This window comes from Bos taurus, chromosome 3 (assembly GCF_002263795.3).
Source record: "Bos taurus isolate L1 Dominette 01449 registration number 42190680 breed Hereford chromosome 3, ARS-UCD2.0, whole genome shotgun sequence".
NCBI classification, from domain to species: domain Eukaryota; kingdom Metazoa; phylum Chordata; class Mammalia; order Artiodactyla; family Bovidae; genus Bos; species Bos taurus.
Window position 1 is genome coordinate 49,271,672 of NC_037330.1, and position 27,915 is coordinate 49,299,586.

General features: G+C 34.2%; 1 protein-coding gene across 4 annotated transcripts in view; it reads left to right on the forward strand.

The window, feature by feature from the left end:
* The window catches only part of ARHGAP29 (Rho GTPase activating protein 29), an 82,502-nt gene that overhangs the window by 33,360 nt on the left and 21,227 nt on the right, over positions 1-27,915 (forward strand). For 3 of the 4 annotated variants that reach the window (XM_010803297.4, NM_001102485.1, XM_005204266.4), the window contains 10 exon segments: positions 716-850; positions 9,431-9,527; positions 10,190-10,262; positions 12,371-12,419; positions 12,854-12,991; positions 13,901-13,965; positions 14,395-14,505; positions 14,632-14,712; positions 14,916-15,104; positions 15,864-16,001. In XM_010803297.4, the coding sequence (XP_010801599.1) occupies positions 716-850; positions 9,431-9,527; positions 10,190-10,262; positions 12,371-12,419; positions 12,854-12,991; positions 13,901-13,965; positions 14,395-14,505; positions 14,632-14,712; positions 14,916-15,104; positions 15,864-16,001 (1,076 nt within the window). 4 annotated transcript variants of the gene reach the window in all.

Below are 27,915 nucleotides of genomic sequence, written 5' to 3' on the forward strand. Positions count from 1 at the left end.
GCCAAGGAGGATATGGGCCTGGTATAACCACATTTTGATTTTTCAAGAGTAGGCATAAATCTGGAGTTCTTGTAATGATCCCCCAGTTTTTCATCATTGGCAGTTAACTCAATTTTTCTAAAAGTATAAAATTTCATTGAACCATATAAAGATCTATGCATTTTATTGTATGTAAATTATATCAGTTTTTAAAATATATAGGCGAAATGGAGGTAATTACATATATGCCTGTGAGTTGCTCATTTCTGATATTTGATAGTAGCTTAATGAAGAGTCAATTCTTACGTGGTAACTTAACATGTAAGTGCCATTTAATATGAGTTAATATTTCAGACATTTATAGGGCTTTAACTGATACAATATGTATTTAAAAGTATATTAATAAAAACTGAAAGACAGGAAAACTTATAAAGTTGCCTCAAGGGAAACCTGGAAAGCACATTTAGACTGAGAAAACTGCAAAAGGTTAGTGCCTAAGTTGACTCTATGAGTGCTTTTGAAATCTTTAGTGAATTAAAATGATTATGGATTTTTTGAAGGCTAAATGAGTTACATGTAATAGCAGTGGTGAAAATAAAAGTGAACATACTGTAGGCAAAAATTTTGGAGCCACTGCTTCTGTTTAAAATGTGCTCCCAAATGATCTTTCATGGTTTATTTAGACTCTTGTAACGTGGTTTGGGAAACAAATTAAAAAATTTTTTTTTCCTTTAAGAGTGTTTTAAAGAAGTCATTCATATACGTCTTGATGAACTTCTTCGTGTTTTAAAGTCTGTAATGAATAAACATCAGAACCTCAATTCTGTCGATCTTCAAAATGCTGCAGAAATGCTTATCGCAAAAGTGAAAGGTAAGAAAGACACTATTAACCATGGGTTGGCATGAGCAAAAAGGATCCACGTGATATTTTTTGGTTCATAATGTCTGTGGAGCCATCTCTCATGGCGCATGTATGATGTGTATCAGTAGGAGTCATACACACTTTGATATTTAAATATTCCTAAGTCACCCTGGAGAAGGGAATGGCAATCCACTCCAGTATTCTTGCCTGGAGAATTCCATGGACAGAGGAGCCTGGTGGGCTACAGTCCATGGAGTTGCAAAGAGTCGGACATGTCTAAGCAACTAACACACTAAGTCACACCTAAAAGTCTCTTTGTCTTAAAAATTAAACTTTATTTGGCAGGAAACACTCTAAAAATACTAAGTGAAATTAACTAAACAACTGACGTTTAAAATTTTTGAGTTTTTTGAAAGTATGTATGCTCTTTTGAAATAAGTTACTGGTGCACAAAAAGTGTTATCTGAGGACAATTGATACTGGAAAATGGCCATTTGTAGTGACTCCACTTAAAGGGGGGAAACAAATGGAAAAAGTAGACTTAATTGGTACCTTATTTTAAAATGTGGATAAATGAAACTAAAATTGTAGAATAAGTTTATCATATATGTGTATATAAATGTGTATATATATTACATGTGCTAAAAGAAATAAGAATTAGGACATTATCCTTTGATGAAATAATTTGAACCAAAAATTGTTAAAATCTATTATTCTAGGCTGCATTATATAAAGATTGAGAAAAATGAGACTAGAGACAAAGGAGTTCAGTTAGGAGATTATTGGAAATAATGGGCTAGATGAGGGTTGAATGTCTGAGCTAAGACAGAAGCTGGGGTATGGTAGAAGTAGAGTGTGGCTATTACAGAAGAGGAGATGGCTGTTGATTTGATGGAACGTAGGACAGGTTGAGTGTTAGGGATTAAGCTGAAGTTTGAAGTTGAAGATGTAGTGGACTTGGATTATTGTTGACCTGTGAGTGTTAATGGAAGAGGATGACACCAACTCAGAGTGTGCAGACTGATTAGAGGACTGAGTGTGAGCTCCCAGGGACAGAGAGAAGGTGAGAAACACGAAAGTAGGTAGATTATCTGGAGAAAGATGTTATGGAATTTTAAAAATGTTAGGTTCTAAGAAGTGATTGTCAGTGTTAAATGTTAACCTGATAGGTAATGTGAATTCAAATAGTTTAACAATTTAGTTTAACAATAGTTTAACTCATTAAAAGTGAGTCACCATGGCTTGAGTAATGAAATGAGAGGCTTTTTTGGGGAGAGGGATTACCTGTCCAGAGTCTCAAAGGTCAGGTGAACATTAACTGGGCTAGGGCAGGGATTGGAACTGCAATTCTGGATGCTTGTCGAACTCTGGATGTGAAGAACATGATGTGATTGATATAGAGAGGGCAAAGGGCAAGTGTCAAGGAATTAGGCAGGAAGGGAAAATAAAAACCTTGTCAATACAATATAGTCCATGCACTTAAGAACTGCCTTCCCTTTTTATGTAGATTTATCCTGTTTGCGTGGTTCTCTTTTTTTCTGTATTTCAAGCACTGGAAAAATATAGATGGTTTCAAAGTGGATAGCTTCTGTTGTGACTCTTAAAAATGCTTAGTAACCAAATTTGTTTTAAAATAGATTGTCTATAAGTGCAATTTAATGTAAGTTAGAGTAATTAGTGTCTATAGATAGTAAAATTTCCATGCTTGCAAATAAGGACCACGGTTCATTCAATTGTTGTCAGTAGCTATTGTGTGTAGTCAGGATGTCCTGGGGAAGGAGGGTGTCTGTGTATGGTTGATGTCCACATTCCAGAAACAGACTGCAAGAAAGTGACCTCTCCACTGCTTTACAGATCTTTTTTCTTTGAGGTAAAGCAATTTTTTGAGTATTATTTCCCACTAAGAGTGTCTTTACCTTTGGAATTATTGTTACAGTCTTACTTTTGTGTTGGATGAAATTTAGAAGATTACTTTGTTGTTGGGGAATTTATTGTTTCAGTAGGACTCCACTTACTCTGTTTCAGTAGGACTCCATGACGCTGGAAAACTAAAAATTATGTTTTCTTTGGTGTAAGTTTTAAGTTTCTAAATGACCCCCCTTATCTTATTGTTGAGGCCATCTAAAAATGTTATTGATACCTCAAATGAAAAATATTCAGTAACCTAGAAAACTGATGTCAAATTAGAGCTTATTTAATTCTTTCATTTAATCTTAATTTAGTTTTCAAACCATGGAAAGGCCAGGATTTGAAGTGTAGAAACCATTTTTTAATATTGTTGTGGTTTAGTTGTTCAGTGGTATCTGACTTTGTGACCCCATCAACTGTAGTATGCCAGGCTCCTCTGTTCATGGAATTTCCCAGGCAAGAATACTGGAGTGGGTTGCCATTTCCTCCTCCAGGGGATCTTCCTGATCCAGGGATAGAACCTCAGTCTCCTAAGGATTCTTTACGTTTGAGCCACCTGGGAAGCCCTAAAGACAGTTAGATCAGGGAGGTATAATTTTGTTTGTGCTGCTCAGGGTGTGAATGCATGAAATCTATGCACTTCCTATGCATAGTCATAACAGTTGCATTGGAATAAAATTGAAATCCTTTTAACTTCTCTTATTTTTTATTTTAAATGTGGGATTTACCTTTTAATAACCTTACAAGAAAAATCCTTAGCTTTTCCCCATTCATTCTAATAGTGATTTGTATTTCCTGTGTCTTGTTTCCAAGCAGGAAGCTCAGTCTGACAAAATATTTGCAGTATGGTAAGAGAGATACAGCTTATTTGTGAAGTAGATGAAGACACCATAGCACTCAGTAATTTATTGTGTATGTAGTAGTTGTGTTTTCATCATTTACAAGCATTTTGGTAAACCTCATTTGTAATATAAAAGGACCATTTTTAAGGTTTTTCATGATCTGTATTTTGCCCTATATTTAAAAATTGGCAAACAAGAAAAATAAGTATCCAAAATTGTAGAAGCCTCACATGTTTTCTTTGTATTGAAACTTAATTTTTTAATAGGCAGTTCATTCACATGATTCATAGTGCAAACAGTATAAAAAGGTATTCAATCAGACCTTAGCTACCCATTCCTTTCCCTAGATAAGCAACAACTATTACTGGTTTTTTATGTATCTTTCTGGAGACATTACATATACAAAAGCAAATAACAATACGTTCTCTTTCTTATGCAAAGGTTAACAGTCTGCTCTTTGCTCATTGTTCTGAGTTAACTGTATATAAAAGGTCTTCTTCTGCTGTTATTTGTTTTTTCAAAGCTGCGTGATATTCTGTTATATTGATGTACTATAATTAATTTAACTAGTTCACTACTAATAGATGTTTGGATTGTTTCTAATTTTTTTATTACAAACAATGCTTCAATGAATATCTTGTGTATATTCATAGGTGGGTAGTTACTAGAACAGAGCACACGTACATCTATGTTTTCTATATTGCTAACATCCTCCATAGCTTTTCTGTCCTGATCGTCTTGCTGAAGAAGCTCATTTCATACACCTTTGCCAACAGAGCTGGTGACCAGACTTCGTTATCCAGTCTGGTAGCAAAAAAATGGTATCTCAGAATAGATTTGATTTGCATTTCCCTCATTTTGGGTATAGTTGAGTATCTTTTCATATGTTTCAGAGCCATTTGCACATCATTTTATGTGACTTGACTGTTGATTCAAATTTTTTTCTTGATGGTCTTTTTTTAGTACTGATTTATAGAAACTCTGTATAAGTGAAATTAGTCCTTAATCTTTGATATAAGTTGCAGGTTTTCTTTAGTTTGTTTTTATCTTTTGAGTTGCTTATTTTATTTTATTTTGCATCTATATCTCAATCTTTTGTATGTTTTTTGAGTATAAGGGAAGGATTTCCCTGCTTGGAGATTATAATAGCATTCGCCATTGTTTTTTCTTCTAATGTTTTCATGGTGTTATTTATTAAATTTAAATCTTTGGTACATTCTAGAGTATCTATGTTTCTGGCTAGTTTATTGAATAATTCCTATTTTCCCCATTGGTTTAAGATGCCATCTTTATCATAAATATACTATATTGTCACATATTTAATATCTGTTTCTAGAGTTTATTCAGGAGAAGGCAATGGCACCCCACTCCAGTACTCTTGGCTGGAAAATCCCATGGACGGAGGAGCCTGGTAGGCTGCAGTCCATGGGGTTGCTGAGGGTCGGACACGACTGAGCGACATCACTTTCACTTTTCACTTTCATGGATTGGGGAAGGAAATGGCAACCCACTCCAGTGTTCTTGCCTGGAGAATCCCAGGGTTGGGGGAGTCTGGTGGGCTGCCGTCTGTGGGGTCGCAGAGAGTCAGACACAACTGAAGCGACTTAGCAGCAGCAGCATCAGAGGTTATTCTCTCCCCTTGATTTGTTTAGTTATGTGTCAATACCTTATTGTCTCCATTGTTTTATAGTGTTTTAATGTCTGATAGGGATAGCTCCTCTTTCCAATATTCTTTTTGTTCAGGATTTTATTTTTCCATAAGCACTTTTCAATTGATTTTTCCTAGTTCCAAAAAATATGTGCTAGTATTTTGAAGGTGATTTGAATTAAATTTAAATTAATTTATAATTAAATCTATAAACATAGATTATAGTTAATTTATAATTAAGTTTATAAATTAAATTAAGGAGCAATTTGTATATTCAGCATTTCTGAGAATATAGGATGCATGTAAGTTCTTCAGGTTGTCTTTTTTGTTTCTCAGAAGCAATGTGAAGTTTTCATTTTATAAATCCTAAAGCTTTTGGTTTGTGTTTTTGCAGTTTTCCCCATGCATATAGTGAAAATTTTCTTCCATTGTATCTTTTAATTCAGCAGTTTTCAAACTTTGGCCTCTGATTTATGACATCACATTAATGAATTGTAGCCAGCATTTTTAAAATATGAAAGTGAATAGAAAAGAAGTTTAAGACTTAAGGATGTTTCAGGAACTTTAAAGATGTTATATAACTGTATATATAGTTATCTATTATATGTTTATGGTATACTTGGTCATGATGTGATGTGTATTTCTTTTTTTTTTAATTTTTTTTATTGTTATTATTTTTTTTACTTTACAATATTGTATTGGTTTTGCCATACATCAACATGCATCCGCCACGGGTGTACACGTGTTCCCCATCCTGAACCTCCCTCATACCATCCCTCTTTTCTTACCAAAGATTGGTTATTGTAAAATTGTTTGAAAGTTGCTGTTCTTGTAGAGTATATGTATGAAAACTATTCATGTGTTTTCTTAAAGAGATATTAAATGTGTTTTAGTGCTCATTGTTGTGACTTAATAGGGAACCCAAGGGAGATATTTAAACTTTGAGCAAAATTTTTTAAATTTGATTTTGAAGGTCAGCTAATAGAGAGGAGAGAGTGGAGACAGGCTAATTAATTAGAAGGTTGTTAAATAGTCCAGACTAGAAGTAAAATGTCGTCTTTGAACTAAGTCAGTGTCAATGGGAATGGGATGGAAGGAAAAAACTTTAGAGACATTTTTTTTTTATTTATGGTTGACTCCTTTATACAGAGTTGAATATAGTTGTAACAGATTGTATGACCTGAAAAGTCTAAAATATTTACTATCTAGCCCCTTACAGAAAAAGTTTTCCAACCCCTGCTAACCATTAAACTGGATGAAAAGTCAAATCCTAGTGAATTCAGTCATTGTGTATTTATAGAGGTTTGGCAGTAAAGAAATGCTAAATTAGGATGATAGCTTTAAGGAGAAATACGGTAAATTTAATTTTTTACCATAGGAAAGATTTGGGTATGTTGTTAGTATCATAAGAAATGTCAGCTAGTGGGACCTAGGGGAGCAGAGGAGGGCAGAGGAGCCTGGTGGACGACGGTCCATGGGGTTGCAGAGAGTCAGACATGACTGAGCACAAGCGCAAGCGGTGGTGGTACAGGGTTTTGGAGAATGCAGGAGGGAATGGGAAGACTTATTATTGGAAAGGAGCTGAAGATTATTCTTTGAAACCCTGGGCAGGAGCAAAAGAAGTGAAAGGATATTAGATATATAGAGCTGTTTTGAAGTGGAGGCAAAGGCAGTAAGAGGAATTTTCAATAGATGGCTATAACCTCATTTGAGTAGGGATGAAGTTAAGGACTGAAGATGGTTCAAATAATTGTCTTTTCACTACTTACAATTATTTTTTGAAGTTCCCCAGTCCTGTTTAGTGCTTTGAAAAATATATTTATAGGAAAGGAAGGACAATTACAGAATTCTGCCAAGTGTTATAAAGCATTTTTTTTCTTTTCTTTAAAGTCTAACATGTTAAAATTAGGAAATAGAAGTAGGCTTTACATTTTTTTCTGGTATTCCATTTTAAATTATGTTTGAAGTCTACTTTTTAGTGCAGTTTTTAAGACAGCATTATTGAGGTATAATTGACTTATAATAAACTGCACATATTTAAATTAAGGGTACAATCTGATCAATTTTGATATTCATACTCTTGTGAAACCATCACAGTCCAGGTGATGCATGCCCCTTGGTAATCCCTCCGTTTTGCACCTCTTTGCCCCCACCTGCACCAGGATTGATACAGTGTATTTTCATTGTGTTCAAAATACTTTCTAATCTAATTTCCCTTTTTCTTCTTTGATCCATGGGGTTATTTAGAAGTGTGTTAGTTTCCTAATATTTGAGGATTTTTACAGAGATTTTTATTGTTTAATCCCATCTAGCCACAGAACATATTTTGCTTGACTTGAATCCTTTTAAACCCAGAGACTGGTTTTATGGCCCATAATATAGTCCATCTTCATAAATTTACAATGTATGCTTGAAAAGAATGTGTGTTTTGCTGTCATTGGGTAGAGGTTCCTTAAATGTCCGTCTCATCCATGTGGCTGATAGTATGGTTGAAGGCTTTCATATCCTCTACTGATTTTCTGTCTACGGGTTCTGTCAATTACTGAGATAGGATTTTTGAAATTTCTGACTATAGTTGTGAATTTGTCTATTTCTCATTTCAATTCTATTAGTTTTTGTTTCATACATTTTGAAGCTGTTAATTAGGTACATAAATGTATAAAATTATGTCCTCCTGATGAACTGACTCCATCATTATAAAATGGCCTTCTTTATCTCTGTTAGTTTCCTTTGCTCAGAAATCTGTGTGTGTTATGAGACAGTAAGTTTAGGACAGTTGTAGAGCTTACCACGTTTGTTTCTTGTATGTTAGGATTCTTGTTCTTTGTTGCTTGATAGCTAGTGTCTTGAAAACTGTTGTTTCATATATTTTGTATGGATTTCTTTCAGCTGTCTAGGTTATATAAGCTACAACCTAAATTTTGAGATATTTAAAAAATTATTTGTGGTGGTTCTTAAGTTTTTCTTCATCTTTGTATCAGGAATATTTAGAGGAATATGATGAAAGTTGTGGACCTTAGCCCCTCGTATCTATAAAATTTTGGTTGTAATTTCCTGAGGCTTCCAGGTTTGAGGTTTTAATTCATCCCTTCTTAGGAATCCTGGCTTTCTAGAAAGCATTTTCAATTCTTATTGCACATTAGATTCACCTGGGAGAAATTTTGAACAAGTATCTGTGCTTCAGGCTTTTAAAATCTGAATCTTGGGTGGTGGGCCTCAAATTTTGTTTTTAAAGCTCCTAAAGTAAGTCTGATGTACAACCAAGCTTAAGAACAACTCCGTTTTAAAACAAAGTATAGCTTCCTCTCCACTTGGTTTCTCTTCTTCCAGTTATTGGCAGGGATCCTAGGGAGGGTGGGATACAAGGAGCCAGTTGCTCCTTAAACTCAGTCTGAGTAGAACGTGATGCTTGGAACAATTTATTCAACCCTCACGTTTTTTTGTCTCTGTAAACTGTATCTGGGCTTTTAACAAAGGTGTGTAAAGATAAAGTTATAATAAGAAACTTTTTCCAATTATATTTCATAAGTTTCTTTAACAAAATGCAAAATGTTAAAAAATCACGATGGTAAAAGACAGCTATATATCAATTTAAATGGACCTCAGCGCCTACGGACCTTACAAGAAATAAGGCTTTAAAAAGGCAGAAATTAGGAATTAAAAGTTTTTTAAGTATTGGGTGTTGTTAATATGATATGCTTCATGTATAGGTTTTATGCTACGTTAGATGTATATATGACTTTAGATATTGGTTATTTGTAGTGGAAAATGTACTTCATATTGACTTAGGTGGGCCACAGTGCATTTAATTGTTCTTTAAAAATGCCATGAAGCAATAAGCAAGAGAAAATAGCACAGAGCTCTCTTAACTGAGAGAGGGCTGATGTAACGTGGTCTCTATGACTCAAGATCGATTGATTTCACATTGAGTCACTTTTTGGATGTGCCAAATAATGCAGTGTGTGTGGAGGAGTCAGTTTGGAATGCCAGCTACTTTTATGCAAGGTGATTCTTTTGTGTGATTTCTTTAATGAAGGACTTGAACATCATATTATTTTGTGTATTAGGTTTTTTAGTTTCTGAATTTTCTAATGCTTCTAGAAAGTAATGGTGGATTTCTATGGGATTAAATTTTTTTGTATAAATCTAGTTTATTTTCCCCCTCATTTATTGTAATCCCTTTTCCCTCAGCTGTGAACTTCACAGAAGTAAATGAAGAAAACAAAAATGATCTCTTCAGAGAAGTGTTTTCTTCTATTGAAACCTTGGCCTTTACCTTTGGAAATATGTAAGTAGAGGACTGTCATTTCAAGAATTTAGGGCCTAAGTCTCAATGAGAGTATGTGTCATGATAATTCAGTATGTAAAGCAAAGTAAAGTATTAACCAACATAAAATACTATCACAGCTTTGGAAAAGCTATATCCTATGTTGGTTTATTGCTGTATTTGGAGGTGTTTATAGCCATTCAGACAGAGAAGGCAATGGCACCCCACTCCAGCACTCTTGCCTGGAAAATCCCATGGACGGAGGAGCCTGGTGAGCTGCAGTCCATGGGGTCACGAAGAGTTGAACACGACTGAGCGACTTCACTTTCACTTTTCACTTTCATGCACTGGAGAAGGAAATGGCAACCCACTCCAGTGTTCTTGCCTGGAGAATCCCAGGGACTGGGGAGCCTGGTGGGCTGCCGTCTATGGGGTTGCACAGAGTTGGACACGACTAAAGCGACTTAGCAGCAGCAGCAGCGGCATAGCCGTTCAGAAGCAGCATCCATTTGTGAGTGACCACTTAGTTTATGTGGATAGATTCTTAGGAGTTTATATCTAAGGCTCTTTTAATCTAGATGACATGTTGAATGTACAGCTTGTGACAGAGCAATGTAATGACTTGTGTTTTGTCTTTGTGTTTTTAATTTCTATTTCTTTTTTTTTAAACTTCCCCTGGATAGCTTGACAAACTTCCTTATGGGAGATGTAGGCAATGATTCATTATTGCGACTGCCTGTTTCTCAGGAAAGTAAGGTAGGCCAAGTTTGTATGAAAGCAAAGACTTTAATATTTTTAACTTCCTGTTTTAATAATATCTTAATCTTAATCTCAGCATTAGTCTTTGATAGTTTTTTAGTGTAGCGAGAAAAATAGCTCGGTTCATTTGAAGTATGATTATTTATGGCCAGTTTTGGGGCTGGAAATTTAGTTGTACTTTTTAAGTGGAACTATCATTTTAAAAGAACATATCTGATAATTTTATAGTGTCTTATGTAATGAATCTATATGTTGTATGATCCAAAATTTTAATCGGTAGTTCTTAGCCGTTTTTCCTTCCTGATGGTGCCGCAGGTCTTGAAGACTGGTGGAAACTTAGAAAAATGATACAAGAAGTGAAGAAGGTGTTAATCTTTTCACATGCTCTATAGTTTGTTTGTTACCATGAAACACCTAATTAACAAAACTGTAGGTCTTAATTCTCCCTAAGAGCATCCTTATAAGTATGTCAGAGAATTAGAGTTCTGATTCCTAGTTGAAGAAAAACACCTATAAAATAATAAAACATTAGGAATGTACGCAGAATATTGCTTTAAAGATTTATAGTAATTGTAGTAGTAATATTTTCATTTGAGTAATATTTTTTCACCAAATGCAAGATATTTAAACAGACTGCATTAGGGACACATGTTGATCATTTCCTGTTAAGGATTTCCAAAAAGTATTGGAATTCAGATCCAAAAGGATTTCAACACATATTTGGAAATGTGTCAAGTACTTGTTATTATGTCAAAATAACATAAGAACTACAGGTCTTTCTTAAATAATACAAAATGTGAATGACTACTTAAAGGCCATTTGTTATATGTACTACAGTATTTAGAAAAAAAAATGTGACATTCTGAAGTCATCCATTTGATGACTGAAGGAGGACAGTGTAGAAACCATATCAGAATTATGAAGTATTTCTAGATCTTTAAAATATTATGCTGTTATTTATGATTTTTCCTCAATTATATGTTTCAAGCTTGCTGCTAATTTAGGAAGTGTAATAAAACACTCTATCAGTGTAACAGGGGTCTAAACAATTTAAATTTTAGGTGTGAATCATATGTCCTATTCATGTGCTCCTGTTGTGGCCCATGTTGCTGTGCGTGAGTGTCTCATTGCAGTGGCTTCTCTTACTTCAGAGCACAGGCTCTAGGGCATGCAGGCTACAGTAGCTGTGGTACACAGGCTTATTTGTTCCACATGGCGTGTGGGATCCTCCTGGATTAGGAATCGAACCCATGTCTTCTGCATTGGCAGGTGGATTATTTACCACTGAGCCACCAAGGAAGCCCCAAACCTACATCATCTTAATCTTTAAAATAGACTTATGAAGTGGTGTTCTTATCCTCATTTTATGAAGGGGCAAGAAAACTTAAGTGAGTATAAATATGTAGCTCAGTGTCGTATAACTACTAAGTGATAGAGCTTGACTTCAAATGTAGGTTTTACATGATTCCTTTTGCATTGAATAATAAGCTCTCACAATTTTGGTAGATAACATTTTCCTGCACTGTCTATTAAGGTAGCCGCGTGTCACATGCAGTGCATTAAATTAAAATTTTAATTCTCATTTACATTAGCCACTTTTCAAATGCCACTTTTCAAAGGTAGCTAGTAGCTACCTTATTGGACAGTGCAGCTGTGGAACATTTCCATCATCATAGAAAATTCCACACTAAGCTGTCCAAAGGACTTTGCACAACATGCTTATCATATAATAAAATGGTAAAGGATGGCTGAGAGTGTCTTTGTCTTCTGTTTAGATAGAAGTCTATTTAGATTGCTTCCAAAACTTGCTGACTAATATTTTTGAGATCTTTAGGATTTAAAATTTTGAATGGATTCATTAATGCTGTTAGTAAACAAAGAGGTTTATTCATTTTGGACCTTGAGAACTGCTGTTGTAAAAAGCTATATAGTTCTTATTAAATGTTCTGGCATTTAAACAGGCTTCTCAGGCTCTTTGAGTTCTAAATGCTTGAAATTCTTTAGTAGGAATTATCTCAGAGTAACAAGTTAGAGTGAAAAATTTTGAAGCAAAGATCTGTTATCTTCTGCTGTAATCTTAAATTTGCTTTCTTCCTTTTTTAAAGTCTTTTGAAAGCGTTTCTGTGGAATCAGTGGACTCATCCAATGAAAAAGGTAATGCTTGAGGTACTTAAAACTTTAATCAGACATTTTGCAGTTACTTTTGATAAATGTTTTGGATTACTTAATCTCCTTGCTTAATAACTGAAAGTATTTATTTTAGACATAAGATGAATAATATGTAAAGTTTTACATATAAAACTTAAGGGAAAAAAAACCTACTAGAGTAGATAGTGTGATGATAGAGACTGATCAACAATTATATAGGGTTTGTAACTTGATGAATGATAGAAATATGTATTAAGATTTTAAAATGTAATTTGAAATTATTTTCAACTCAAGCCATGACCCTTTGTTTTTGAATTTGTCACATTTTTTTCAACCAGTTTTCATTGAAAAACATCTTAGGATTTTAATGCTTCTTTAAAGGTTTCATGTTATGAGCTCATATTTAATGTGTACTTACCTTGACATTTTTTTATTTTCAGGAAGTTTTTCTCCTATAGAATTAGACAGCATGCTGTTAAAAAACACTAATTCTGTAGAACTGGCTTTGTCATATGCTAAAACATGGTCAAAATATACCAAGAACATAGTCTCATGGGTTGAAAAGAAGCTGAACTTGGGTGAGTTGCCCTTTGGGGCATCTGATTAACTCTGGAACATAAGAACTAAATTCTTTGTGATTCATTTTCTACAGACTGTAAATAACGATTCCAAATTAGTAGTGCTTTCATTGTAGTGAATAAAATCATTGTCCATTTTCTCTTCTTGAAATAGGGAAGGCTCTCCTTAAAATAAATACACTTATTGAACATTGAACTGTGGACCTATCATTAGATCTGGGGACACCACGACAATGGTCTTTGCCTTTAAAAAAAGTTATACTCTAATGAGCGAAAAGAAATGCAATCAGCTAATATAGTTAAAGGAGATAAAAAACAACTATCAGATAAAATCTAGCTATCAGATCAGAAGGCAATGGAAACATATATAAGGAACTTCTTGATAGCTAATATTTTCCCAGTGTTTTACAGTTAACAAAGTGCTTTCACATCCATTTTCTGATTTAATCCTTACCAAAACCCTGGGAAGTAGGCAAGACAAAATTCTTATTCCTGTTTAACAGAGGAGGTGAATGAGACAGGGAATTTGCCTAAGGTCAGCAGATTTGCCTAAGATCATATTAGTAACTGGCAAAATACAGAATTTACCCAAAACTTGTGCTCTTTCTATTACATTATTTGCCTTTAATATGGGATGCCCATCAGATTCACCTAAATAAGGCCTTAGAAACAGATAATAATCACTCCTAGGTCCCAGTCCCCTAAAGAGGTGAGATCTATGCAAGTGTATTTTGAAAGTTTCCCAGTTGATTTTGATGAGTAATTTCAATTAAGAATCATAGCTTCATACCATGATGCAGGCTAGTATTTGTGATCACTTTTTAATTGGGGGATTACAGATAATTCTAGAGTATGGAGGAGAAAAAGTAAGTTGGACTTACCTTCTGATGCCTTCTTTGACCTTTTCAGAATTGGAGTCCACTAGAAATATTGTTAAGTTGGCAGAGGCAACTAGAACTAACATTGGATTACAGGTAAGTGGTCAGTGAACTGCTAGGGTTCTATGCCAAGTGATTACACAGCTCCTGGTAATACCATGTAAAATCAGAAAATTTTGTACTTAATATAGGAAAGAACTTGAATGCTAAATAACCTTTTTATTGACAAGATAAGATCTTTTTAAACTTACAAAGATATTCATTATGAAGAAGCTAGGAAATTTACAGTTTTATATATATATGAATATTAATTATCTTGTTAGCTACTAATTTTGCTGACTAGTTTAAGAATTACTTATTAATGTTCTTCAGTATTTTTTCATATGGTCATACTTATGAATAGTCATTTTTCTGAAAAAAATTTAAACTTAAAAATTTCTTTTTTTGAAGAAAAATAATGGGGGGGTTATCTAGAACTCTAGTACATTTCTATTGGAAAATTTTCTTTTCAATTTTAAATTCTAGGAGTTTATGCCACTGCAGTCTTTATTTACCAATGCCCTTCTTAATGATATAGAGAGTAGTCACCTTTTACAGCAAACAATTGCAGCTCTCCAAGCCAACAAATTTGTGCAGGTAAAAATTTATATATACACTATACTTTTTATTTTTTTAAACAGCAGTGTACCTTTAGAAAACAGCTTTTTTCTCTCTTTTCTGTTTTTTTTTGTTGTTGTTGTTGTTTTAAAATGCCCTTGGCAGCCTCTACTTGGGAGGAAAAATGAAATGGAAAAACAAAGGAAAGAAATAAAAGAACTTTGGAAGCAGGAGCAAAATAAAATGGTTAGTATTATAATAGTTTCATCTATTTGTGAACATCTAAAAATCATGAGCAATCTGTTGGCATATATACCCTGGAAAGATGCATATCTTATCCTATAGTTTATCTAAAATGCAGTCATAACTGTCTTGCTGAATATGCTAAAGAGATTTGTACATTAGGATTTTTCTTATTTTGTATTTCATACTCTTTTTATTCTGTGTAGCTTGAAACAGAGACTGCTCTTAAAAAGGCAAAATTGTTGTGTATGCAACGTCAAGATGAATATGAAAAAGCAAAATCTTCCATGTTTCGTGCAGAAGAAGAACATCTGAGCTCAAGTAGTGGATTAGTAAAAAATCTCAATAGGCAGCTAGAAAAGAAGCGAAGGCTGGAAGAGGAGGCTCTTCAAAAAGTAATCATCTTTTTTGTTATTTATTACTATTGAATTAGCAATAATCTGCTAAGGCTTCAGTTCTCATATTTTAACCTGCATCAGGACCACCTGGAAGGCTTGTCAAAACAAACTGCTGGGCTGTATCCTCAGAATTTCTGATTTAGTAAGGTCTGGAGTTGGCCCCAGACAACTTGGATCTCAAACAAGTGCCCAGGACTGCTGCTGCTGTTGCTGCTGGGGATCCACACTTTGAGAACCATTGTGCTAAGAGATTTTTGCTTATATTTTGAATTTTGGGGTTTATTTGTGAAGGAAGTATCTTAGGTCAATCGTTTAATATTTTCTGCTTGATTGTTCAGGAGGTTCACCATTTAGGCAACTGGGTGTATATGTGTACTTATTCTAGTACCTGCTAGCAAGACTAGGCAGAAGCTTTGTATTATTAATATTTATGAAATATAATTGATAAATTCTGTAAGAAGATTATAGGAAATGGTAAATATAAATAGAAAAGTCTATTAATGGACATTTATTTTATAGACAATGTACTAATTGTAAATTATACTTAACTATTCATAGAAGTCAGGTGTCCTTGAATTGCTGACCAAAACAATATTTATCTTTAGGAATATTCTATCTAAAACATAGAATGTTTCAGAACTTTCATGCATAAGCCATTTCAATCATTTAAACTGAGCTTTACTAGAATAAGTATATTTATTTTAAAATATAGATTCAGTGAACCAGCATCACTTTTTTCTCTGATAACTCCTAAAGGTAGAAGAAGCAAATGAACTCTACAAAGTGTGTGTGACAAATGTTGAAGAAAGACGAAATGATCTAGAAAATACCAAAAGAGAAATTTTAACACAACTCCGTAAACTTGTTTTCCAGTGTGATCTTACCCTTAAAGCTGTAAGTAATTTCTTCAGTATTTTAAAGAGAAAAAGTCTGTACATCTGTAGATATACAGACTGTATAACCTCTAGAATGCTTGATGAGTTGCAATTCTTAAAGGATTTAATTTCTGAGATTATAGGAAAGTTTAGAGTTTGAAAATTGGAAAAGGAAATGGCAGCCCACTCCGGTATTCTTGCCTGGAGAATCCCAGGGATTGGGGAGCCTAGTGGGCTGCAGTCTGTGAGATTGCACAGAGTTGGACATGACTGAAGCGACTTAGCAGCAGCAGCAGAGTTTGAAAGTTGACTCTCAGTTTTTAATTCTAGTATGTGATTTGAGCTTTTTATCTATTCTCTTCTCCATGGATTGATGATTTGTTTGGTTAAAATTGAAGGGTGAGTGTTTGAAATTGCCTCTAAGCCACTCTTTCTTGGGTTGACTAACAAAATGGATTTAATCCCTGAAACTTCTATCAGTACGATGAGATCTGTTCTCCAGAATTTGAGAAAACTAAATATTGAAATTGAACCCAATGGTTTATTTGAAGACAAGGCATTCATGTATCTCTTTAAAATGGTTTTTATTAAAAATTTATGTGCAAAATACAGTGAACTTTCCATATTCACGGGTTCTACATTAGTGGATTCAACCAACTGTGGCTTGAGAGTATTCAGGGGAAAAAATATTTCCAGAAACTTCCAAAAAAGCAAAACTTGAATTTGTCTGCATTGGTAACTATTTACATAGCATTTAATTATATTTAATAGCTGTTTACATAGCTTTAGGTATTATAAATAATCGAGAGATGATTTAAAGTCTATAGAAGGTTATGCCTAATTTACATGCAAATACAGTGCCATTTTATATAAAGGACTTATGCATCCATGGGTTTTTGCTATCCATGAGTGGTCCTGGAAACAGTTCTCTTAGATACTGAGGGATGACTGCACTTGTTTTTGGCGTACGTTTCACAAATTTTAAAGCATATATAAATTTCTGTAATCACTACCATCACAGTTAGGACTCGAAATAATTGTATCACTCCAATAAAATTTCCTCATGGTACCCATTTATAGTCACACTCTCCACCTATCCCTTATCCCTGGCAAGTATTGATCTGTACTCCATCTCTGTAGTTTGATCTTTTCCACAGTGTCACATAAATTGAATTATAATATGTATGTTTTGAAGACTGGCTTCTTTTACTCAGCATAATGCTTTTGCGATTCATCAATGTTATGCATGTATCAATAATTCATTTCTTTGTATTGCTGATTAGTATTCCACTGTGTGAATATACCACAGTGTTTATCCATTCACCACTTGGACAATTGCAGTTTGGGGTAATAAAGAATAGAGTTACTATGAATATTCATTTACAGTTTTTGTGTGAATATAAGTTTTACATTTCTGGGGTAAACGCCTAGGAGTGAGATTACTGGGTGGTATGGTAGATGTTTAATTTTGTAAGAAATTGCCAAACAGTTTTTTAGAGTTTTTTCATTGTTATTAGCAATGTGTGAGAGTTCCAGTTGTTCTGCATCCTTCACAACACTTGTCAGTTGTTGGTTTTTATATTTTAGCTGTTCTTAGGTATGTAGTGGTAGTGATTTTGTTTTGAGAATGACTTATGATATAGAGCATCTTTTAAAGGGTAAGTTTGCAATCTCCGTTTTGCCTGTTCTTTTGGATTGAGATATTTTCTTATTGTTGAGCTTGCATATATTGTTTACCAGTTTGAAGCTTCTCTTTATTCTTTTAGCAGAGTCAGGGAACAAAAGTTTTAATTTTGATGGAATCTTACTTAACAATTTCTGCTTTATGAGTCATGCTCTTGGATGATACCTAAGAGTGCTTCATCTAACCCAAGATCTCAAAGACTTCTTTGGTTTTCTATAAAAAATTTATAGTTTGATATTGAGAAATGATCGATTTTGAGTTAATTTTTTATAAAGTGAAGTATAACTTGAAGTTCATTTTTTGCATATGGATGTTACGTGAAAATTATACTCATGGAACTTTATGTTATAGTGGTGACTGAATGTTGGCATGGAGAGGTCAGTGTCATTGAAAAATGAATTACCTAGATTTCCTGAGAGAAGGTACCAGGATTGGTGAAGCAGAAGCACGAGGGAGAGGAGAGGCAAATATGAAACCTTTATTGGGGTTTCTGAGGGAAAATCTAGGTAGGACAGGATAAGCAATATAGGATTGTCTAGTTTGGGCTTTGGGGAATAAGGATGGCCTGAAACAGGGAATAGGAATTGGTACCTGACCTGGGATGATTTTAGGGCAGGGGAAAATACTGGCTTGATGTGTGAGAGAGATGGTTGGAGTTGCATGTAAAAGACATGTGTGTCCCCCAGCTAAGAATTGGCTAGCATTCAGAGGAATAGAAGTCCCCAGTCAGCAAGTTTTTAAAGATATTAAATCATCATAAAATACAGAAAATAAAAAAGGGTGATTAATACTTGTTTGCTTGTTCTGATACCATTTGTTGAAGACATTGTAGCATCACCATTGAATCATCACCATTGAATTGCTTTTGCATCTTTGTCAAAACTCAATTGACCATATTTTTATAGTTCTATTTCTAGATTTTTTATTTTGTTCTGTGGATATATAATACATATGTATCTATCCTTTTGTCAGAACACTACTATATTGATTACTGGTATTGTCTAGCAAAGTCTTAAAATCAGGTACTATAAGTCTTCCAATTTTATTCTTTTCAGAATTGTTTTGAGTATTTAAGATCCTTTAACATTTATAAAAATGTTAGAATCAGTGTGTCTGTGTCTACAAAAAAAAAAAAATCTTGCTAACATTTGAATTGGAATTACATTAAATTCAGCTTAGGGAGAATTGACTATGTAGGTATCATCCTAACTATAAATAGAGTTCTCCAATCCATGAACACAGTATGTGTCTTCATTTATTTAGGGCTATGTTACTTTTAATCAGCACTTTGTAGTTTTTAACATTTCTTTCCCATGTTTTGTTAAATTTAAACCTCTGTATGTATGTATGTATTTATTTGGGGGGTTCATTGTGTCTGATATAAATAAATACATACACGATATTTGTGTACATGTGTATATGTATCTATGCATACACACATGCTTATTTAATTTCAAATTAAGTTGTTCATTGTTAATGTTGAAAAATACGAGTTATTTTCATATCTTGATCTTGTATTTTGCAACCATGCTAAACTCACTTATTACTTTTAGGAGCTTTTTTTTTAGCAGAATCATAGGGTTTTCTTACATAAAAAATCACATTTTCTGCAAATAGGGACAGTTTTCTTTCTTTCCAAACTCTGTTCCTTTTTTTTTTTTTCTTATTACACTGGCTAGATATTAAAATTGATTGTTGAATAGAAGTGGTGAGATAAGACATCTTTGTCTTAATCTTAGGAAGAAAGCACTAAGTCTCTCACCATTAAACATGATAGCTGTAGGGTTTTTAAAAATATTTGTTTTTAATTAATTTATTTGGCTGCGCAGGGTCCTAGTTGCAGCATGAGGGATCCTCAGTCTTTGTTGTGGTGTGGTGGTGTTCAGTTGCTAAGTCATGTCTGACTGTGACCCCATGGACTGCAGCACGCCAGGCTTCCCTGTCTTTCACTGTCTCCCACAGTTTGTTCAAATTCATGTCCATTAAGTCAGTGAGGCTGTCTAACCATCTCATCTTCTGCCGCCCTCTTCTCCTTATGCCTTCAGTCATGAGGTATCTTTAGCTGTGGCGTGTGAACTCTTAGTTGCGGCAGGTGGGAAATGGTTCCCCGACCAGGGAGCAGACCCAGGCCCCCTGCATTGGCAATGCAGAGTCTTAGCCACTGGGCCACCAGAGAAGTCCCTGTAAGGTTTGTTATTTTTTGAAGATACATTTTATCATGTTAAAGAATTTCTAGTTTTTTCTAATTGTTGAGAATTTTGTCATAAAAATATTGGGTTTTTGTCATATGATTTTTGTTTTTTTGCATCACTAGATGTGATAATAGAGTTTTTCTTCTTCAGTCTGTTAATATGATGAGTTGCTTCATAATACTAACATTGATATTTAAGTGTTGATCCACCCTTGCATTCTTGGGATAAACCACTCTTGTTTGTGACACATTGTTCCTTTTATGAATTGCTGGATTCAATTTGCTGATATTTTGTTGAATATTTTTTTCTTCTCTGTTTATGAAAGATATTGGTATTATGTTTTTGTTTACTTTTCATGTTCTTATACTGCCTTTATCTGATTTTGGAATCAGGGTAATTCTGACCTCGTAAAATAAGTTGGGAAGTGTTGCTTCCTATTTTATTTTCTGGAAGAGATTGTATAGAATTGGTATTGTTTCTTTAAATGTTTTGTGGCATTTCCTGGTGAAAGCAGTTGGCTTGGAGTTTTCATTTTTTTGGAAAATCTTTCCCTGTGTATTCAGTTTCTTTTGATATAGGCCTGTTTGAATTAGTTCTTTTTATGTGAACTTTGGTAGTTTGCAGAATTAGTTCCACCCTTTCATCTAAGTTATTGTGTTTATGTGCATAGTGTTGTTTATAACTCTTAACCTCTCAGTGTCTCATTGAGCTGTAGTGATATCCTCTCTTTCCTCCCTGATGTTGGTAATTTGTGCCTTCTCTTTCACTTCCTTTCTCTTTGGTTAGTCTGGCTAGAGGTTTATAAATTTTGTTGATCTTTTCTGAGAGACAGCTTTTGATTTCATTGGTTTTTCTCTACTTTTCTTTTTAAATTTTTTTTCTGCTTTTTATTGTTCCTTTCTGCTTACTTTAGGTTTATTTTGCTTTTCCTTTTAGTTTCTTAAAGGTAGAAACTTAGATTGTTCATCAAGACCTCTCTACTTTTTTAATATGAATAGTTGATGATTTTAATTTCTCTCTAAGCACTGCTTATCTACATCCCACAAATTTTGAATTTGGATTTTCATTTTTATACAATTCAAAATATTTTCTAATTTTCCTCAACACTTTGATTTTACCTGTGGATATTGTAGAAGCTTGTTTAATTTCTAATTATTTGAGGATTTTCTGGACATTTTCCTGATACTGATTTCTAGTTTAATTCTGTTATAGTGAAACAAATACTTTATATGATTTTAATTTTCCTATATTTGTTATGATTTGCTTTATGACTCAGGATATGGTTTATCTTGGTACTGTTCATGTGTTCACTTGAAAGAATGTATATTCTGCTGTGGTTGGCTGGAGTAACCTATAAATGTAGACTAGTTCCTCTTGGTTTATGATATTTATTTCTTCCATATCCTTGACGATTTACTTTTTGTTTCTGTCAATTACTGAGAAAGCAATTTTGACGTTTTTAGCATACTATATATTTTTAATTCTGTCAGTTTTTCCTTTATATATTTTGAATGTCTCAATTGCTTATATACATTAATGATTATTATATATTCTTGGTGAATTGATCCTTTTATCTTTATGAAATGTGTCTTTTTATCCTGGTAATTTTCCTTGCCTTTTACTCTACATTATTTAATATTGATAGAAGTAGTTAAGGTTTCTTTTGAGCATTTTTAGCATGGTATATCTTTTTCCATTCTTTTACTTTTAACTTAATCATGTATTTTAAGTGAAGTTATTATATAGCATAGTGTTCAGTGTTGATTTTTTTAAAATCTATTTTGATAATCTCCATCTTTTGAGTGGAATGGTTAGACCATTTATATTTAATGTAAATATATGTGCAAATTTAGGCCTACTACTTTTTGTTTTCTGTTTGTACCTTATGTTTCCCTTCATCTGTTTCTCTTTTGATGCCTTTTTTGTATAAATCGATAATTTTTTAGAATTACATTTTAATTGATCTATTTAATTTATTTATTAAAGACTTAATGTTTTATTTATATATTAGAATTATATTTTAGTTTATCTAAAATGATTGTCTAAAGTTTAATTTATTGTATATATTTTAATATATCTATTGGGTCTTTGATTATGTCTGTTCATTTGTATAGTGTTTTTTCTTTAAATGGCTGCACTAAGACTCTAATGGCTGCATTTTTCAGTTTACTTTGAACTAATATTTTACCAAGTTCAAATGGAATGTAAGAACTATACCACCATATAAGTTCCTTTATTCATTTTTAGTTGTAGTTGATATGTATCTTACATCTGCATACATTGAAAACTTCACCAGACAAACTTACAATTTTGGTTTTCGAAAGTCTCATATTTTAGAGAGTTTAAGAGAATAAAACTAGTCTTTAAATGTACCCAGATATTTACCATTTCTGTTATTATTCTTTCACTCTGAGTTTCCATCTTCTCTCCCATATAATCTCTTTTGTCCAAAGAACTTCTTTTACCATTTCTTTTATAGTTGGTCTCCTGGTGATGAATTCTCTTGGTTGTCTTTCATCTTAGAATGTCTATTTCATCTTCATGCATGAAGGATATTTTCACTGAATTTAGAATTCAGTTCTTTTAACACTTTATCTATAAAAATGTTATTCCACTGCCTCTGGCATCCAGAGTGTCTATGCATAGTCATTTGAATCATTGTTTCCCTAATATGAAGCGTGTTGTTTTTCTTTGGCTGCTTGCAAAAATTTTTCTTGGTCTTTGGGCTTCAGCAAAGGCCTCAGCTTTTGTTGAGTTTCTCCTGTTCTTGGATCTACAGATTTAACTCTTTCAATGTGTAAGAAGTATTTGGCTATTTTTCCTTCAGATTTTTTTTTTTTGTAACAGTCCCTCATCTTCCTCTAAGACCCTAAAGACTCAAATGACAGACCTTTTGTTATTATTCCACAAGAATGTAGGACCTTTTTTCCCCCAATCTTTTTTTCTCCTGATTGTTTATGTTGTTCTACTGATCTTTTTTCAAGCTCACTGACTTTTTTTGTTGTTATCTCCAATTTCCGTACAGTCAGTCCACTGATTTTTTTGTTTTGGATATTTTTTTAGTAGTAAAATCTCCTTTTGTTTCTTTTTTATATATTCAAATTCTCTGCTGAGACTTCAGTCTTTCCACATTTTAATATTGTTGGCCCTTATTTCTTGAAATCTAATAATATCTGCTTTAAAGTCTATGATAATTCAAATAGCTGAGTCATCTCGGTGTTGGTATGTTTGTCTTTTTTCTTATGAGTTGTTGAGATTGTCCCAGTTCTTTGTGTGACAAGTAATTTTGGATGATATCTTAGGCATTTTCAGTATTACCTTATATGACTCTGGGTTTTCTTTATAACCTGTATTGGATGTTGATTCTTAAAAAATTTAGCAGGCTTTTGATCCAGCTAGGTTCACTCTTCAACTAAGGACTCCCTTCTAGGCCTTCTGGCTGGGAAACTGAAGTTAACCTAGTCTGCTGCTTTGAGAGCTGAGTTGGGGAAGGATAAAGAGAAAGAAACAACAGGAATTTCAGACTCCTCACTCCTCAGACTACAGTTATAGAAAAGAATTCCCCTTAGTTTTAGACGTGTGTTCTGCTGCTACTGCCATCACTCACACTGCCAGAGGACTTCATCTTAGGGCTTGGGGCAAGAGAGAAAACAAACATACAAAAGAAACAAGAGAATTTCCCCAACTCTTTCAGTCACATATATTTGAGTAGGAGTAGTGTACTGACTGGGAAATACAAGCAGGAAAAAAATAACAGGAAGCATGCCACGGATTGGTCATAACTTAATTTGTAGTTTATTTCCACAATCTACTTGCTACCATTTCCTTTTCAGAGCCTTCAGATAGCTAATCCGTGCATTCTGTCCAGGGTTTTTAGGGAAATTGAGTGAGAGCCTTTGGAAGTGAGCTTATTCCATTTGAATCACAAACCTTCCTTAAAATATTTCTGGGTGTTTAAAATTGTATCTCATTTATTTATAAAATTCTGATTGATTAATATGTGGTTAATTTACAGTCAATTTTAATAAAAATATTGAAAAGAATTACAAAATCCCAAGATTCAAAATTCCTGTGTAAGTTATTTAAGCCAACTTTTTACCTTTTACAAGTCCTTTTACCTCAAACAATAGCTAATGATAATTAAGATTATGTGTTTGCCAGTGTATTGTGAATGAAGCTGTTTGTCTTCATTAACTCATTTAATTTTCACAAAATCATGTTGGGTAACTATAATTGTTTTAAGCTCCATTTTACTGATGGAGTAAAGTTTAGAAAATCTTTCTTCTCCAAGTGTATTCCTTATACCAGTCACATTCTTGTTACTTTGGAAGTCTATAAGGAATACAGAATTTTGGGTTTCAGCCTAAACTTTTGATATCAGAATCTGTATTTTGAATAGGATCCCCTACAAGATTTATTGCACATTAACTTTTTTGGAAACAAATGTTTAATGTAGTTATAAACAACTTAATATCAAAGTCACCCAGCTATAAGTTGGAAAGCCAGACTTGAAGAATGACTTCAGAGCTGGTGCTTCTAAATACTGTGCTATCTTGCTGTGAATGATTACCCAGCCTGGATTTGAACAACTCCGGAATTAGTATGACGTGTATATTGAGCTTTAAAAAAAATCTGTTTTATTGTAGACCTTTCAAGTTGTGCTATATTGATATAATCCCTCTTCCACAAGATAGTACTTTAAATATCTCTCCCTGGATTTTTTTTCAGACTGCTGAAATCTGACTACTTCATATAACAGATTTGAGTTCTCTCATGAGCTTAATCTTGTTTGTCTGCCTCCATCTAAAAAAGTGATGCTGTTTGGTGATCCAACAATTATAATTTCTTTTAATTTGATGTGATATAAACAAGAAGTTACCTAATTTTGTTGGAGAAGGAAATGGCAACCCATTCCAGTGTTCTTGCCTGGAGAATCCCATGGAGCCTGGCAGGCTGCAATCCATGGGGTTGTGAGAGTTGGACATGACTGAGCAACTAAGCACACAATTTTGTATATAACATTTGTATTTGTTAATGCCTGTTGTTCAGTTGCTAAGTTATGCCCAGCTCTTTGTGACCCCACTGACTGTAAATGCCAGCCTCTTCTGTCCTCCAGTGTCTCTTGGAGTTTGCTCAAATTCATGTCCATTGAATTGGTGATGCTGTCTAACCATCTCATCCTCTGTTGCACCCTTCTCTTTCACCTTTAATCTTTCTCAGCATCAGGGTCTTTTCCAGTGAGCCACCTCTTTGCGTTAGGTGGCCAGAATTTTGGAGCTTCAGCTTCAGCATCAGGTCTTCCAATGAATATTCAGAGTTGATTTCCTTTAGGATTGACTGGTTTGATCTCCTTGGAGTCCAAGGGACTCAGTAGGGTCTCTTCTCCAGCACCACACTTGGAAAGTATCAGTTCTTCAGCACTCAGCCTTTTTTCTTTATTGTCCTACTCTCAACATCCATACTTGACTACTGGAAAAACCATAGCTTTGACTATATGGACCTTTGTCAGCATAGTGATGTCTCTGCTTTTTAATATGCTGTCTAGGTTTCTCATAGCTTTTCTTCCAAGGAGCAAGCGTCTTTTAATTTCATGCCTGCAGTCACCATCTGCAGTGATTTTGGAGCCTAAGAAAAGTAAAGTCTGTCACTGTTTCCACTTTTTTTCCCTTCTATTTGCCATGAAGTGTTGGGACCAAATGCCATGCTCTTAGTTTTCTAAATGTTGACTTTCAAGCCAGCTTTTTCACTTTCCTCTTTCACCCTCATCAAGAAGCTCTTTAGTTCCTCTTCACTTTGTGCCATTAGAGTCGTATCATATGCATGATGATACCACTACTGTTATTGCCTACTATTTATTTAAAAGAAATATACAACAGATACCCTCTCTCAAGGAGTTTTAGCATTTATCTAGGGAGAGAGAATTAATACATCTGAAAAATTATAGAGCAGTACTTATCTGCGTATGAAGTAGACTTTGAGGTACAAGTTCCCCAAACTTGAACAAATACACAACTCTTGAAAATCACTACAGCGTATAATGTATAGTCTGTTTATGGGAAGTTTCTTCCTATAGATATTTGTGAGCAGAATTTCTTATTAGCTGGAGTTCTGAACCAGTTTAATCAGTTTTACTCCTTCTCTATGACATTATTCACATGCAGATCTAAGCAGATAGCAAATCCAGCATTCAGTTCTTGAATGTAGGTGCTTTTCCCCCAAGGTAAGAGCCATAATTTTCTCAGATTTCTTTGTTTTCTTCTCTATCAAAGAAGAATTGGGGGATTTTTGGTGACTATTTTGTATCACCATCTCGCAAATTGTTTTCAAAAGAATTTTGTTCTCACTCTAGGATCTGTTATTATTACGTCTATCATTGAAAAGAAAACAAAGTCATCTGAAATATAAAGATGCTGGACACTCGGTTATATTCACTCACTATCTTAAGGAAGATACATAAATCAGTCCCAGCAAAATTATAAGTTACATCATAAACATCAAGAATTATTCTGTATTGAATTAGGAAGTATTGAAGGATATGAGATGTAGATCATAATTACATTACTAGGGCATTTCCAGGAGGTCGAGTGGCTAGGACTTCGTGCTTTCACCAAGGAGGGAAGTGAGTTCAATCCCTGGTCTAGGAACTAAGATCCTGGAATGCATGTATCTCGGCCCAAAAAAATTGCATTACTGAGTGAGAACAAGGAGAAATGACCAAACCAATTACCAAAGGCCTAATTAAATTAACAGACTTTGAAGGATGGGAAACATTAGCACAAGATGTTTTCCTTTCCTTTGAAAGGACATTCATGAAAAATTTATCTTTTTAAAAAATGTAGGACAGAAATATTGAACAAAAATTTTTAGATTATTGCTAATGTATATGAGAGAAACTTTTCCCATTGATTGGAAATTATGAAATACTCTATTTCAGCAACTGTCAGAAAAATTTGTGCTAATCTGTGTGCCAGTGGAGTAAGTAAAGATTAAATATAGATGATGAAAGCTGGGCATAGAGTTGAAAATCCTCTGTTCTTGAGTGAGCAGTAACAGAAAACATGCAGGATTTCAATATGACCTTGACTGATAACACTTGCTGCTACTATTCATTTGGTCATTTACCCTTTATGAAGCACTTAGGCCACTGTGCTATTATTCATTAGGGACCTAGAAGAAAAGGATGAAGTCCCAGACCCAGGACGGGATTGGGGGACAAAAAGATCTTAGGGACATAATGATTTTTGAAGTACCTATGAGCCACCCCAGTAAAGATTCCCAGCAAGTCCTGCAGGATCTACCCCATGGGGACCTCAATCTTCAGCATTTCTGTTAGGTGAGGGAGAAGACTGAATAATTTAGGGGAAAGATATTTTAAGATTGGACTTCCAGTACATATAAGGCTTTATTTATAAGTACCTGTAGACAAACATTGGAGAAGGCAATGGCAACCCATTCCAGTACTCTTGCCTGGAAAATCCCATGGATGGAGGAGCCTGGTAGGCTGGGTATAGTCCATGGGGTCGCTAAGAGTCCGACATGACTGAGCGACTTCACTTTCACTTTTCACTTTGATGCATTGGAGAAGGAAATGGCAACCCACCCCAGTGTTCTTGCCTAGAGAATCCCAGGGATGGCGGAGCCTGGTGGGCTGCCGTCTATGGGGTCGCACAGAGTCGGACATGACTGAAGCGACTTAGCAGCAGCAGCAGCAGCAGCATAGACAAACATTAAGGGGATGAGTTGATTGATTATGCCTGTGTATTCATTTGACTTTTTAATTAGTGTTTCTAACTAGATTCATAAAGTTTATTAAAAAGTATTAAAAGTGGACATACAATTACCTTTAGGATCAAGAGAGTTCAGTTCAGTTTACCATTAACCAGAGAATTCCCAATTATAGCTAATTGTTGGACTTAAACTTTACCATCCACAATTTGAATTTCCTATGTTACTTGAAGGAGGAACAAGTGATTCTATTATGTGCACTTTTCAAATACTATTTATGCTGACTCTTAGTTATCCTTGGAGAATGCCTATCTACCTTGGAAAGGACTTAG